At 52.3% G+C, this 14,383-nt stretch overlaps 1 protein-coding gene across 2 annotated transcripts; it reads right to left on the bottom strand.

The window, feature by feature from the left end:
- Nucleotides 1–1,209: 1,209 nt before the first annotated feature.
- On the bottom strand, nucleotides 1,210–6,933 carry PLAU (plasminogen activator, urokinase). 2 transcript variants are annotated; one of them, XM_004473780.4, is made up of 11 exons: nucleotides 6,860–6,933; nucleotides 6,513–6,600; nucleotides 6,056–6,089; nucleotides 5,802–5,909; nucleotides 5,294–5,468; nucleotides 5,013–5,104; nucleotides 4,621–4,840; nucleotides 4,240–4,388; nucleotides 3,456–3,596; nucleotides 3,023–3,171; nucleotides 1,210–2,339 (listed from the first exon to the last, which is right to left on the bottom strand). In XM_004473780.4, exons 2-11 carry the CDS (start codon nucleotides 6,567–6,569, stop codon nucleotides 2,160–2,162), a joined length of 1,305 nt encoding a protein of 434 aa, XP_004473837.2. In that variant the 5' UTR covers nucleotides 6,570–6,600; nucleotides 6,860–6,933; the 3' UTR covers nucleotides 1,210–2,159. The 2 variants fall into 2 exon arrangements, with proteins under 2 accessions (XP_004473837.2, XP_004473838.2); XM_004473781.4 differs by having other exon boundaries at nucleotides 4,621–4,837.
- Between the last annotated feature and the right edge of the window lie 7,450 nt (nucleotides 6,934–14,383).

The raw sequence follows: 14,383 nt of genomic DNA, 5'->3' as shown, positions 1-14,383 counted from the left end.
GGAGACTCCTGAATCCTTCTAACGACCCTGGGAGGTAAATAGCGTTCTCTCTTTTATCCAGATGAGGAAACCGAAGCACCGAGAGGTGTAAACTTTTCCAAGCCACACATCTACCATCAGAGCCAGGATTCTGGTCCAGGGTGCCTGACTCTACAGCCCAGGTTCCGAACCACTTGGTCACACTGTGAGGCGTTAAATTGCAGGGATTTAAAAAATGCAATATTCTGGATCCTTACCCTGCAGGGGGCCACAGTTCCAGGAGCCTGCTGAACAGGAAGTCCAGGAGACCTTGCGCCCTTGAACCCCACTCAGAAAACAGTGATTATTCATGCAGGGACCTTCATATCTTGAATTTTTCGGGCCCTTCACATATTCTGACCAATTGTCCCCAAAGGCTCTCAATTGGGGATGTATATCAGAAATACCTTGGGGACTTTTAAAAATACCCTAGCCCTGGCAGCAGCTCTGACTTTCTGAATCACCATCTCTCTGGGTGGATCATAGGCATGTATATATATTTTTAAAGTTTCTCAGGTGACTTAATTAGGAAACACTGCCAAAAACCAAACTGGAAATTCTACTATTTGGGCGTTCAACAATATCTTCCAGCCTGCCTTCTAGACTCCAGTTCTTCAGAACTGGTGTTTGGTTCTAAATGGGAGTCGAACCCCATCAGGACATGGCCTTGCTTCAGACTCTGAGCCCCCTGAAACTAGAGAGCATCACAATTTCCACTGATACACAAAGAAAACTCAGCACCAGCCCCACACAATGATAGGAAATTCTGTTCTCTGGGAATCCAGCTGGGCTGGATTTTTGGATCTGCCATGTTCCCCAATGGAGGTACTCTTTTCCATTGAGGTCAGCCCAAGGAAATTGGAAATGCACGTGGTTGGGCTAATCCTAGAGGAAACCACTGTGTACGGTTGTACAAGATGTGCACAGCACAAAGGCATCAGTCTGAGCAGACAATTAGGGACTGAAACCCAACCTGCACACCAGTCACCAAGCTGTGGTTCTCTGGCTTGGGGCACCTTTTTATACCGTCCGTGCCCTAGAAGCCCTGGTATACAGCTCTCATGGTCTCTACTTTCCAAAGCCGCACTAAGTCCAGATATGCAATCCCACAAGAAATTCTGGAGTACGTCGTTATTTTCTACTTTTTATGCTCCCCCACTCCATCCCATACAAGCACCAGGGAGAAGTCAGTCTTGAGAAAAATCACATTTTATTGATCTTTATTCAAAATTACAAAAAATAGATATAAATAAAAATCGCAGGATATAATTATTAAATATTCAGTGTACAGGAGTGGTCTTCACCCCACCCAGTGAGGATTGAATGAAACGGGCTGGAAGGTCAGAAGGGATAACTGGCCAAGAAGGGGCATTGACATGAAAGTGGAACTGAAACCATTCATGCTGGTCCCAGGCCATGCCCCGGTCTGACCTATTCACAGGCATCATCACACGGGAGACTTAAGAGGCCGGGGAGTGACCCATGACCTCTCTGGACAGTCCACCCAGTAGGGAAACAGCTAAGACTTACAGTCAGACACAGGAATACACCAGCCCCTGTTCACTCAGGCTGACACAGCCCAGGTACAAGTGCTGAAACACACACACACACAAGCACACAATATTTCCTGAGACATTCATAGAATGCCAGAGCCCTTCCTTCCATTCAGTAGTGCCTCGACTCCCCAAACTGCTGTTCCCACATTGGCCAACCTCCCTCAAGACACCTCAGCTCTGCTACACTTCCTAGTTGGGAAATGGTTCATTTCCCAACAGGGTGCCTCACGAATGCCCGTGGTTGGAGGAGCTGACTCTCCTTCCGACCGACCGTGCACAGGAGAAGCCATTTTTCATTCCAGGAAGTTTTAGTCCCGAAAAAGACAAACTACTGAACAGTATCTCCTGAGTTAGGACCACCCGCCCACCCTGGCCAGCCAGGGGGCTCTGGGGGGGCCAACACCCAGACCCATATCTGAGGGGAGAGCTACTGTCGCTCACCCTTGCAGCACAAGCAACAAGCATCTCTGCAGAGCCTATCTTCCCCAAGCTTCCTTCCAGCTGGTGAAGACGGCCCCACTGCAAAAATGACGGTCAGCTTGGGAGGGGCTGGTGCTCATTTCCTCCCTGGCTCCCCAGTGGCCCTCAAAGGCCGAGGCCGTTCTCCTCTTCCCCCGTGTGAGTGCGGATCCAGGGCAGGAATCGCGAGACCCTGGTGTAGACGCCTGGCTTGTTTTTCAAAGCACATCCTTTGCCCCAGCTCACGATGCCGGTCAGAGTCAGGCGGCCTTGACTGGAGCAGACCAGGGGTCCACCCGAGTCTCCCTGGGAAGCCCAAGATGCAAAAGGTGAGCTGGGAGAAGTGGGGGATGGGGAGAGGGGCCTCCTGATCCCACCGCCCACCCATGCCTGAGGGAGATGGGAAGAGTTTTCCGCGTCAAAAGTCTTTAGTGCCTTTCCAGTTTCCCAACACATTAAGTTCGAAACCCTCTGCTTGGCTTTCAAAGCCCTGGTACCTGCCACCATTCCATCCCTGTTCCCAGAGCCTACTTCTCCTCCCCTTCCTGGACTGTACCATGTTTCCTCTCATTTGGGAACCTTTAGCTGGAAACACCCTCTTTTCTTCCCTCTGGCTCCTCCAGTCCCTCTCAGGTCCCGTTCTCCATAAAGCCTTGCCTCTGTGACCATCTAGTCTGCACTCACTCCCCCTCCTAATCATCAGACTCCAGAGACTTCACCCCACACTTTTTAGCCCTTGGTTAGATTGCCTTCTATTGTCTCCTCTTTCTTACCGTCTTTAGTCCCTGCCTGCCCCAGTCCGAGGTGCCTAACACAGAGCCAGACTCAATGGAGATTTTTATTAAACACATTAGGACTCTAAACCCCCAAAGACCTGAGCTCTAGATTCTGGCTTCTTGGGGCTTTGGCTAGACAGAGGCTCCTGCAAGCTGACGGGGACAGGCCCAGGGAGATCTGGGGTGCTGGATGGAGAAGCTTGGGACTCTCACCTTGCAGGTATCTGTATTCCACTGCGGGTCAGCGGCACACAGCATTTTGGTGGTGACTTCAGAGCCGTAGTAGTGGGGCTGCTGACACTCCTGGTGGGAAACCAGCTTCACAACAGACATTTTCAGCTGCTCTGGATAAAAATAGTCCGCTGGGGGGAGAGAACGGGGAGGGCTTGGTTAAGATGGATCTTCCCAGGCTTTCATTTAAGCCCTTATCCTTTTCCCACCCCAATCGGAGCCTTTACCACACCCACGGCCCCTTCACCACCCCACTCCATCTGTTTACCTTGATGGCCCTGGACGATGCTCCCCACCTGCTGCCCCCAGAAAGCTCCCATCTTTAACCCTATGGTCCTCCCTGGATTGAGCTGAGCTCATTTTCTCATCCCAACATTCCTCAAAACCCCCTCAGCCAGCCCCAAAAGTCACTTACTGGAATTCTCTAAACCGAAGCCAGTGATCTCACAGCTTTCACCGAAAGAGGCATCCCTACTCGGCCTGGGCAGGCAGACAGTCTGGATGGACCGGGACGGCTGCGCACACTGACCCTCTTTGGTACGGATCTTCAGCAAAGCTGCGGGGACAGGGTAGGGTCAGAGGGTCAGAGGGGAAAGGTCAGGACCCGGTCAGGAGGTCACCACCTTTCTCCTCCAAATGCTGAGGAAGTGGCTATGACTATCCCTAGGTTAGTCTCTGTAAGGTCAGAGATCATCCCGGGAGATCTGCTGGTAGCTAGTCTCCTGGAACAAGTCTGCCCTGTTCCACGCCCCCGGAGCTTTGTTCCAGCCGCTATCAAAAACTTAAGATATGAGAGCCGCAATACACAATTGTAAAGGCCTCCTGAGAAAAGCCCCAGCTGAGGGAGCGGGGCTGAAACACACTATTTGGCAAGTTCGACATCCCTGAGAGAGGCTGCATCCAACAGGGGAGGGGGCGTCTTTTTTCTAATTCCTATAAATAAGAATTTCAGCCCAAGCCATATATGCCTGTGGGGTTATTTCCACCCAGAGGTGCCCATCCAATTGAGGAAGTCAGGAACTCTACATAGAGCACCAGGCCCCTCGCATTTTTATGCTGAACCCTTCCCCACCGTCCCTTTGTTGGGTACAGAAGCATCTTCAAGTTTTCCCATAACCTCAACCTCCCACTGGGGTCTCCTCTTGGACCCCTCCCCCCCCAGCCATCACCATCACGTCGGCTGAGGGTCTCCCACTCACCAATATCGTTGTGATGAGCCAGGGTGTCGGCGCTATAGTCCTCATGCAAGATCAGCTCTTTCACCTCAAACTTCATCTCCCCAGGCGTACCGGAAGTCCGCCCGGCCCGGCCCAGGTAGACAATGTATTTCTCCTTCTTTGGGTCATCACTGTGGGAGGTGAAACATGTCAGACACCCTGATGCCATTAGATCCTGTCCCTTCTTGCCCACCCCTGCAACCTCAGAGTGTGACTTGTCCCCAAGGCCGTGGGTCACACGGAGAGGGGCTGGGTGGAGGGGGAGAATTGAAGTGGACGGATCCCTTTGCTGGATGGGAGAAAAGAATGTATTTGGGGTATGCAGGGGCAGGGCCATCAGGGAAAAGAGACCGAGGGACGTACATGAAGCAGTGTGTGGCGCTGACGACCCAGCAAGGACTGATGAGGCTACCGCCGCACACGTAGGTAACCGAGCCTCCCTGGTGCTTCCGGTAGATAGTTGCAAACCACGGCTGGTTCTCGATGCTGGTGGGCTCTCCCCCGATAATCTTAAAGCGGGGTCTTAGAGCCTTCTGGCCACACTGAAACTCTGGTTTTGCCTGAGGAGGGGTGGGCCTCTCTCCTGGAGGAGAAAGAGATGGACGTCTTGGGAAGGCAGGTAGGGTCAAGGGTCCCCTCCTCGCCTTCTGACCTCGCGGTTCTTTGGGGCCAGACAGACCTCCCTCCTCATCCCGCCTCCGACGGAATGAGGGGACATACGGGGACTTTGTCCTAAGCAAGTCGATGACACTCACCAACAGAGCAGTGGTTCACCATACACTCTTGGACAAGCTGTTTTAGGCCGACCTGCACATAGCACCAGGGCCACCTCTGATTGTCTGGGTTCCTGGCAACAGAGAAGGGAGCGGGGCGTCATTCCCGGATGCCTGCCCTGCGTCCTCCCCTCCAGGCAACACCCAGCCAGAGGTCTGGCTTTTGTTATGCCATGGCCAGCCTTCTGGAAGCAGAGGGGTTGGTGCCAAGGGTTCTGGCGAGGCTGTGGGGCAGGTTCGCGGTCCTTGCCGCACCACCTCACCTGCAGTAATTGTGCTTGCCCAGGCCCAGCTGCCGGGCGTCACTTCTGTGGGCGTGGTACGTCTTCTGGCGGACAGTGGCAGAGTCCCAGGCCAGGCAGGGCCGGTTCAGAATGTCGACACTGGCCTTCCCTCTGTAGGAGTAACCGTTCCCCTGATAGCAGGTTTGTGAGGCATCTACGGGAGGATGTGAGGATGAGAGAATATTAGGCAGAGGAGAAAGCCCAGAGACCATAAGTAGAGAGCCTGCAGGGGCTCGCGTGGTCTCAGATAGGGCAGAAGAGCCTGCCAAGGGGTCTCCCCTTCCACCCCACCTCACATGTGTGCAGCCACTGTTTCATGAGACGATTTGGAAGTGTGTGTTTGTGTTTGACGGTGTGTATTACACAGAGATGAAGATACCCCACCTCCAGCTCCAAACTCCTGCCTGCTTTTGCATCCCACCCATCTCCCCCTACCCTGAAGTGTGTCATGCCCCCACCTCCCCAGTTGGCATCAAGATCCCCATACCTATCTCACAGTGTTCCCCTTGGAAATTCTTTGGGCAGTTGCATCGCTGGATGTTGGAGAAGTACTTGTAGGACACACAGGTTCCTCCGTTCAGACAGCCACATTTCACTGGAGAGCACAAAGGTGAGATAAGCAAGGGCGTGGGGAGGCCAGGGGGGGAGCCAGCCCTGCAGCAGGGACAGGGAGCGGCCGCCCCCTGAGGCTTATCTACGATGTCAGTGCAGCCAGAGATGAGGCAAGGGGTGGATACTCACGTGCACCAGATGCTCTGTGTAGTTCCTGGCTGCCCTGGAAGAGAGAAGGAAAAGGGAACAGGGGTCACAAGATGCCCAATACTCCAGGGACTCCAAGGTGAGGATAAACTGGCTCCAATCCTAAAATTCACTTTCCCCTTCAGCTCCCTCTTTCCTCCCCCTGAGCTTATCTAACTAGCCAGCAAAAGTAAGAACATGGGTTTCCAGCTGAGAAGTGGATGGACTCCAGCGAGCATCACCTCTCAGGGGGCCTGTCACTCCCTGCTGGCAAGCCGAAGCCCCTGGGTTCCGTGTCCCCCACGGTCCCCCACTGCCACACCTGCCCTATCTCCCCGAGACGCCCTGCTGCTGGCAGAATTCAAACTCCAGCTTCCTTTGCAGCCCCCTGCTTCCGCCGAAGCTGTTCAGGGGTCCCCTGAGCAAGCAAGCTCCCTCCCAAAGCCGGGAGGCCACTCACTTCCGAGTCGCTGAGGGCCAGGGCGCCGAGGAGCAGGCAGGCCAGCAGGGCTCTCATGGTGGCGGGGTTGGGGCTCGAGACAGCGGCTCTGCAAAGGAAGGAGAAGTCAGGGAAGACGCGGAGGAGGGGGAGAGCGCTCGGCAGGTTGCTCAGCTCAGGAGAGGAGCCCGAGGGTCCCTAGGCCCGCGGTGGCCGGGCTCCCCAGGCTGGCGGTCTCGGGACTCCCGGGCTCCCGGCGCAGCCTGGACCCGCACCCGCAGCGGGGCGCGGGGAGCAGCCCGGCGCTGGGGGAAAGCGAGGCGCGCAGAGCCGGCGCCGCGGCGCACCCCGGGGCGCTCTGCACTCACCGGCGGCGGAGGGGCGCGGGCCGGGCGGGCTGGGCAGAGGCTGACGCTCGGCGGTGCTCTGGGGCTCCGGGGCTCCCCGCTGTGCTGGCCGCCGCGGCCCGCGCCCTATATTAGAAGCCGCCCCAGCCTGGCCCCGCCCAGGCGGGCGCTGCCGCTCCACTCCCTTCCCTCCGCCGCCCCGGGGCCCCCGCCGAGACTTGGACCCCACGTGCTTCCGCCACCTCGGCTGCGAGGAGGAGCAAGGCGGCCCCCAGGCGTGGGGGCGAGCGAGGGCTCGAGGACCCCGAGGCATCTAGAGCCTCCGCCCCTTCCTCCTGTCCTCCTGGCCCAAGGTGCGGGGGTCCCGGAGCTGCGGGGAGGAAGGTAGCTCGGGATACCCCCTCCGCCAGCCCAGCTGCCCGGGGCCCCGAAATCAGCGCTTCTCCAGCCTTGCCACCCTTGATCCCTAAGAGCCTAAGAGGGCGATTCAGACCCCGGGGTAGGCGGGCACAGCCTGCAGCTCCCAAGAGCTGCGGAGTCTCTTCCTCAACGGGAAAATGCACGGGACCGACGCCCGCAGCTACACAGACAGATGCAGCCGCTCCCCGGAGCTGCCTCTGTGGAAAGCGGGCTCCCCAAACACCATCCACAGCTCGCCTGGCACAGCTGAAGGCTTAGGGCGGCAGAGAGTTTGATAGAATCCCGAAGCGGGCATACTGTCAAGGTGGGATTTGATTGCCATCTCGAAGTTTGGTGTAAGGTGGGTCTTTGAAAATGGGATTTGGATTAGAATGGGTGAAGACTGTAATACAGTATTGTGAAATTGGTGGGAACAAAGTCTTCCGGGCACACACCGCCAAGGCTTTCAATTGAAGAGTTGATTTTTATTAGGGGAGTTCCTATAATGAACAATTTATTTGCTGGGCCAGAGCCTCCTGGAAACATTAAATGGTTATATAAAGACAATGGCATAGTAAAGTCTTATTAAGGTAGTCAATAAACTGTGGAGGGGTCCGAAGTTTGCCTTTGCTCCTTTGGGGAGAGTGGAGAAGAAGGATGAGAGGAAGATTTATTTTTCACTGTCTGCCCTTGGTCAACATTTTACAGTTTAAACTCTTTAAACATATCCCCTGTACCACCCATTCCAAAAGGATAATTACGATTTTTAGAAAACGTGTGTGTATTTGTATTCTATGTCATCATAGAGCCTTGGGTTTTTTTTTTTTATTCAGAACAGAAATATTGATTGATATTATATAGATTTTGAAGATTTTAAACCTTGTTTTTATTGACATGAAAATAATTGCTTATCAGACAACATTGGCTCCAGAAAGACCTGCCCTTCTTGCACACTCACGCGCACACACACGTGCACACGCATGCACGCACGCGGACACGTGCACGCGCACACACCCGTGCAAACACACATCCCTCCGTACAGCTGGAAGAGCACAGCAGCGGCTTTGCACTCCAGCCACTTCCCCCATCCCTTTACCCTAGCGTCCGGGCCTGGGGCTCCCTGTCACTGCAATACCTACCCAGCAGGACTGCTTCCCTTCATGGGAGGGGAGAGGGCAGAGACCCCGGATCTCATTAGAGGCCCAAGGCCAGGCGCCAAGGCTTGCTCCCTCTCTCTGCCAGGACCTACAATGTTTTTGTGCCCAACAAAGTTGGGTTTGGGGTCTGGATCCACTTTAGAGGGGCAAAAGGAAGGTAGAGGGCGGGCTGGGAGGGGCCAGGCAGGAAGAAGACCTCTTTGACCTGCCCTGCCAGAGAGCCCTGGGGCCAGGCCTGCTTAGGGTGCCAGCCCCTGGGTGGGGAAAGTGCAAGTTAACCATTCAGCTTTCAGGAAGCAGATGACCTCTTCAGAGAGTTCTTCTGTGCTCAGCTGAGCCACCAGCTGCCCAGCGGATGGACTGAGTCACAGGGGCTGTCAGCCTCAGAGTCAGCCTTGTTGCTGCCTGGTCTGGGAGGCTGTGGCTGTACTGTTTGGATTTAAGAACCCCTCTAATTGTAAATACACATGATCAAAATGTAAACAGAGATGTGATAGCCTGAGGAGTTACCCCGAAACTCTTAGTTAGGTTAGTTATCAGGAAATTCCCAGCAGGCTGTCGTGATTCACAAACTCCTCCAGCAGTTCTCATGACTCCAGATTACTTGGCTGGAGGCTGTCATGCTGATTCTCAGAGCCGGGTGACCTCATTTCCTCTTGGCCAAAGAGGGTTGGAGACCGTTAGGCAGCGTGACACCCCCTCTCCCCTGCTTTTCCCCTGTCCCCTCTTCACCTGGTTGAACAATCTTAGCGCCTCCAAGTTTTTAGGGAACTTCTTTTTCAGCTCTGATCTTTGACTCTCGGCGCTCTCTGCAGCCATCTTTTTGGCGCACAGTCTACGGTAGACTTTCAGTTCTTTGAGCACAGAGACCACATCATAAATATCTTTGCCTTTCCCTCAGCTCTTCGGATATGCCTTCTTCGCAGAGGTGCTTTATTATGAATGAAGCAGTAAATGAATGGGAGCAGAGCGCTCTGGGGTGCCCTGGGATGGAAAGTCCGTTCCTCTCTTTTTCCCTTGCCATAAAGAATAGTGCCTCGTACTCACAACTACTTTACGACATAGCCTGAGATTTTTATTCCCATTTTGCAGATGGGGAAAATGAGGTGGACAAAAGGTACATGATGATTGAGTTGGCAGAGCCAGCACTAGAACCCAGGTCTTCTGATTCTTGGCCCTAGCCTCTATACCTCTCCGCCTCCATAAAAAGAGAGTTACAAGACAGAAAGCTGTGCAAGAGAAGGCCCAGGGGATCGGAGGCATTCGAGCTCAACTTTGAAGACCTCCTTCTTGGGCTATGGGCTCTGAGTTTCTGTGAGTCCCTTGGTGTAATATGCGTTAGTTGCTTGCGGGACCAGGAACTGTCTTGGTGAGTTAGGTTCTCTGAGTTTCTAATGAGGGTGAGAGAATAAGGAACTGAATGTATGATGTCACTGTGTTCCTGACTTCAGAGCAAAGCCACCAGCCCCTTGCCTCTGTGTCTCAGGGATCTGGACCTCTTGAATGAGATTTAACAACAAAGACTGACAGAGGAGTCTCCTTTCCAGGAGCTTCTCTTTAAAAGGCAGGCAGATACCAGGTGTGCAGGGAGCACAAGGATGTCTGGACCTGGCCCTGAAATGTGTCCAAGAACCTGGGGCCCTGAAGGGGCCCCGACGAGCAGGAACCAAAGGGCAGTTGACACATAGTCACAGTATACATTCCTGGGTTGCTATACAAAGTTCAGCGTGATACTCTAGAAAGATCACCATATCTAACCTGGACTGTGCTGTACCCAAGTTGTATGTCCTTAGGCAAGTCATTTAACTCCCTTGAGCTCAGTTCTCCCATCTGCAAAATGAGGAAACTTTGCAGATGGAGATCACACCATGTGTGAAAGCTTGCATTCATTCCTTTGTTCATTCATTTGGTATTTATCATGGGCCTACTTATGTGCCAGGCACAGTTCTAGGCACTAGAGCTAGAAGGATGAACTTTGTAAATTATAAATCCCACCCCTGGTATGAATGAATCAGTAAATGAATGGGAGCAGAGCGCTCTGGGGTGCCCTGGGAAGGAAGGTTCTCCTAGCGCATGCCTCTGCTTCCCGACTGAGGCCCAGGAGACCAAGTCATCCCAGAGTCCATCCCAGGATTCCAGTCAAGTGGGGATGCTGTGTCCTTAGCCAGCAGTTCCCAGCAGCTGGGTAGCTGAGACACAGCTGCCTGTGCTGCTCGCCCCCACAGCCTCGACTCCCACTCCCTTCCCTTCCTCTTCTTTGGCTCCTGTATGGTGGCTGAAACTCTTCTCTATCCCTCCTACACACAAGGCAGACGGACCCCTTGGCGGTTCTTGGTCGGAGGCCCTGAGTGCTGATCACGCGGCTTCCTTCAGTCTGAGGACCCCCTTCTTCCCACCTGTTTCGTGCCCAGGGGCCAAGATGGCTGGGCAATGGCTGGCCCTGAGAGCCATTTCTGGGGCCTGTAACATGATAGCGTTGGTGCTAGAGCTGCTAGGCCCCCAGCGGCCTGTGGAGAGGGAACACAGCCACATACTTGCTCCCTTACTCACAGAAAGCAAAGAGCCTTAGGGGCTAAACCCCGAGGTTACTCTCTGTTGTCAATAGCACAGTGAAGGGTGGTCCAGGCTGGTCCTTCAGCTTACGATTTCCTCCCATTCCTCAACATCTCCTGGCCTGATTCCTAGCCCCACGCAGGCCAGTTAGCTCAGACCTCTGCACGAATGTTCTGAGACTCTGCCAAAATTTTTCTTTGTCTCTAATACAAACCCAGTTACTGCCTGAGTCAAGAATATATTGCCTTAAGGAATGTTGGCCTTGACTTTCCAGACCTTCTGGATCTGAGTCCCCCAACACTGGGTGGGACTAAAGCCATGTCCTGGTCTTGAAACTTTGGCTTTGAGTTCAGGGTACCAAGTTGGATGGCAAAGTCTGGTTAACTGGGAGCTAAGGCAGGTACACCCGAATAAAGGGTTGGAATGGGAAACCAGAGACTGGTGGGCTTGCTGAAAACTGCCAGAGAAGTCAATGAGTTTAGGGAAATATGTTCAGCCAGCAGCTGATGTACTCAAAAATCCTGTCCATAAGAAAGGCAGCATAAGGTCCATCGTCCATAAGATGTATACTTTCATGTGCTCATGGCTCTCCCAGGCTGGACTCTATATGCTTATCTGTCTTTATAGCAAGCCCAGTACTTCCTTTTCCATCCTACAGAGCAGAAAATAGAGGCAAATGAAGGGAAGTGAATCATCTGAGTTCATTCACTGAAAATGATGAGATTCTCAAATTTTGAGGAACCTCATGACACATTTCCATCCTCTCTCTTATTCTGAATCCTGGGTTCCTCCCTTCCTGACCACCCTCCATCCCACCCTCAGGTTCTTTGTCTTCCCTAGAAAAGGACCGTCCCTAGAAAAAGACCCTTTTTTCCTCCAGCAGTGACTATAGCAGTTTGTGAGCCTCGGGGAAAGGTTGGGAGCGATCAAATCCTGGGAAATAAATGTATGGATATCTGTGGGATGAGGGAAAAGGGACATGGCAGGGACCTCCTGAGAGGTGGGCATGCATCATGAGTGAGAGGAACAAAACAGTGAGCACAGAGATAATTTCCCAGCTAGGATGCTCCTTATTTACTCTGAGAGCAGACATGGTGGGCGGTGGGACAGCAACTAAAGAAGAGGAAGTCTTTTCTCTCCAAGAGGATATTACAATTTATTCCTTGTGAAAGAAAGTATAATAATAGCCAACTTTTATTTCCTTTACATTCAATTTCTTTTCTAATCTTAACAACCACTTGTAAGGAAGGTACTATTAATATCACGGTTTTTTTGGATGAGACTATTGAGTGAGGCTCACAGAGTTTAAGCAGTTTACCCAAGGTCTTATTCTAGGTAAATACTCGAGTTGGGACTCACATGCAGCCCTGGTTGATGGCAGGGTCTGGAGAACTATCTCTGCGGCAGTATCACGTTTAGTCAGGAAGGTGCGGATGCTGGCACTTCTAGCTGGGAGTCTTTCTACTTATAAGCCAGGGTGATCTCCCAGGGTAGCTCCAGATGTGCAAGTCACATCTGCATTGGTTCCCACATGCCCAGCTTGAGCTAGACTTTGATAAAGGTGCTCTCCCCTTTGCTTGATATAGTCAGTTGGTCAAAGCTGTGCCTGCTGAGTCCAGTCATAGAACATTCTATTGGGTCTTCCGGCTAGGCTTGTGTATCTGTGTGGGTCATTGGGACCATCAATGGAAAGTCCTCCTTTTTCAAAAGCATTATTCACTCATATTTACATGATGGGGATACTCTAGGGTTCTTCTTTGGGGAAATAACATTAGCATCTATTTATTGAGCATGCGTTTGTGTAGTAAGCACTGGGCTAACCTTTCCGTGTGCGTCATCGCATTTACTCCTCGGTGAGGGAGATGCAATATCATGCCAACTTTACAGATAAGGAAGCTGAGGCTCTCAGAGGTTAAGTAAAAAGCCCAAGTTAAAAAGCCAATACCTGCCAGGTCAATCCCAGGTTTCTGGTTCTAAAGCCTGCGTTCTTAACCACTAAAGTAATATTGTTCTTTTACCTCTTTTTTTTTTTTTATGATTTAGTTTTTATTTCTTTCTCCCCACCCCAACCCCCCATTGTCTGCTCTCTGTGTCCATTCGCTGTGTGTTTTTCTGTGTCTGCTTGTATTCTCATTAGGCGTCTCTGGGAACCGATCCTGGGAACTTCCAGAGTGGAAGAGAGGCGATTACTCTATTGCGCCACCTTGTCTTCCCGTTCTGCTACATCTTCTTGTTTTCTCTCCTCTGTGTCTCTCGTTGCATCATCTTGCTGCACCAGCTCTCCGCATCGGCTGGCACTCCTGCGTGGGGCGGCTTTTCTGTGCAGGACGTCATTCCCACACAGGGCAGCACTCCTGCGCAGGGCCGCTTTCCCACATGAGCCGGCACTCCACATGGCCAGCTTGCTGCATAGGTCAGCTTGCCCTCACCAGGAGGCCCTGGGCATTGAACCCTGGACCTCCTATATGGGAGACAGGAGCCAATTGGTTGAGCCACATTCGTTTCCTCGTTTTACCCCTTCTTAAGAAAAAGAATACCCTGTTGAGTAGGGTGTGTGTGTGTGTGTGTATACATGTGTATACAAGCTGGGACAAGTCTGACACAATTAGGGAGAGTTTATGTTGGAGAGTAGCAAGAACTAAGTCAGATAGCTAGGGTGAGGTTAGATTATAAAGGGTCTTAAAAGCCAAGTAGGTAGAAGTGTCTACATCCGATACCATAGACTCCTGGAAGGCACTGTAGGGTTCTTGAACAAGTATGTGTCTAAGTTAAATTTTAAAAAAAATAATTTCAAACTTACATGACAGTTGTAAAAGTAATAAAAACCCCATACAGAGAACTCCAACATACCCCACTCCCCCAGACACCCAGAGCCTCCATTTAACATTTTACCACCTTTGCCATTTCTTTCTTTCCCTTTCTTTCTTTTTTTTTTTAAAAAGATTTATTTATTTATTTATTTATTTCTCTCCCCTTCCCCCCTGCCCCAGTTGTGTGTTCTCTGTGTCTATTTGCTGCGTCTTCTTTATCCACTTCTGTTGTTGTCAGTGGCACGGGAATCTGTGTTTCTTTTGTTGCGTCATCTTGTGTCAGCTCTCTGTGTGTGTGGCGCCATTCCTAGGCAGGCTGCACTTTCTTTCATGCTGGGCAGGGGGACACCCCTGTGTGGCAGGGCACTCCTTGTGCACATCAGCACTGTGCATGAGCCAGCTGCACACAGGTCAAGGAGGCCCGGGGTTTGAACTGCTGACCTCCCATGTGGTAGGCAGATGCCCTAACCACTGAGCCAAGTCTTCCTTCCTTCCTTCCTTCCTTCCTTCCTTCCTTCCTTCCTTCCTTCCTTCCTTCCTTCCTTCCTTCCTTCCTTCCTTCCTTCCTCCCTCCCTCCCTTCCTCCCTTCCTTCCTTCCTCCCTCCCTCCCTTCCTATTTATTTAT

This window comes from Dasypus novemcinctus, chromosome 6 (assembly GCF_030445035.2).
Source record: "Dasypus novemcinctus isolate mDasNov1 chromosome 6, mDasNov1.1.hap2, whole genome shotgun sequence".
Lineage (NCBI taxonomy): Eukaryota > Metazoa > Chordata > Mammalia > Cingulata > Dasypodidae > Dasypus > Dasypus novemcinctus.
The sequence above is the reverse complement of the archived record's forward strand: the minus strand, read 5'-3'. Positions and strand labels throughout refer to the sequence as shown.

Coding starts and splice junctions, on each gene's coding strand:
- PLAU (XM_004473780.4), bottom strand. CDS start 6,569: ATGAGAGCCCTGCTGGCCTGCCTGCTCCTCGGCGCCCTGGCCCTCAGC. Junction 4,841..5,012: donor GGTGAACCACTGCTCTGTTG/GTGAGTGTCATC, acceptor TTTCTCCTCCAG/GAGAGAGGCCCACCCCTCCT. Junction 4,389..4,620: donor AGCGCCACACACTGCTTCAT/GTACGTCCCTCG, acceptor CACCTCCCACAG/TGATGACCCAAAGAAGGAGA.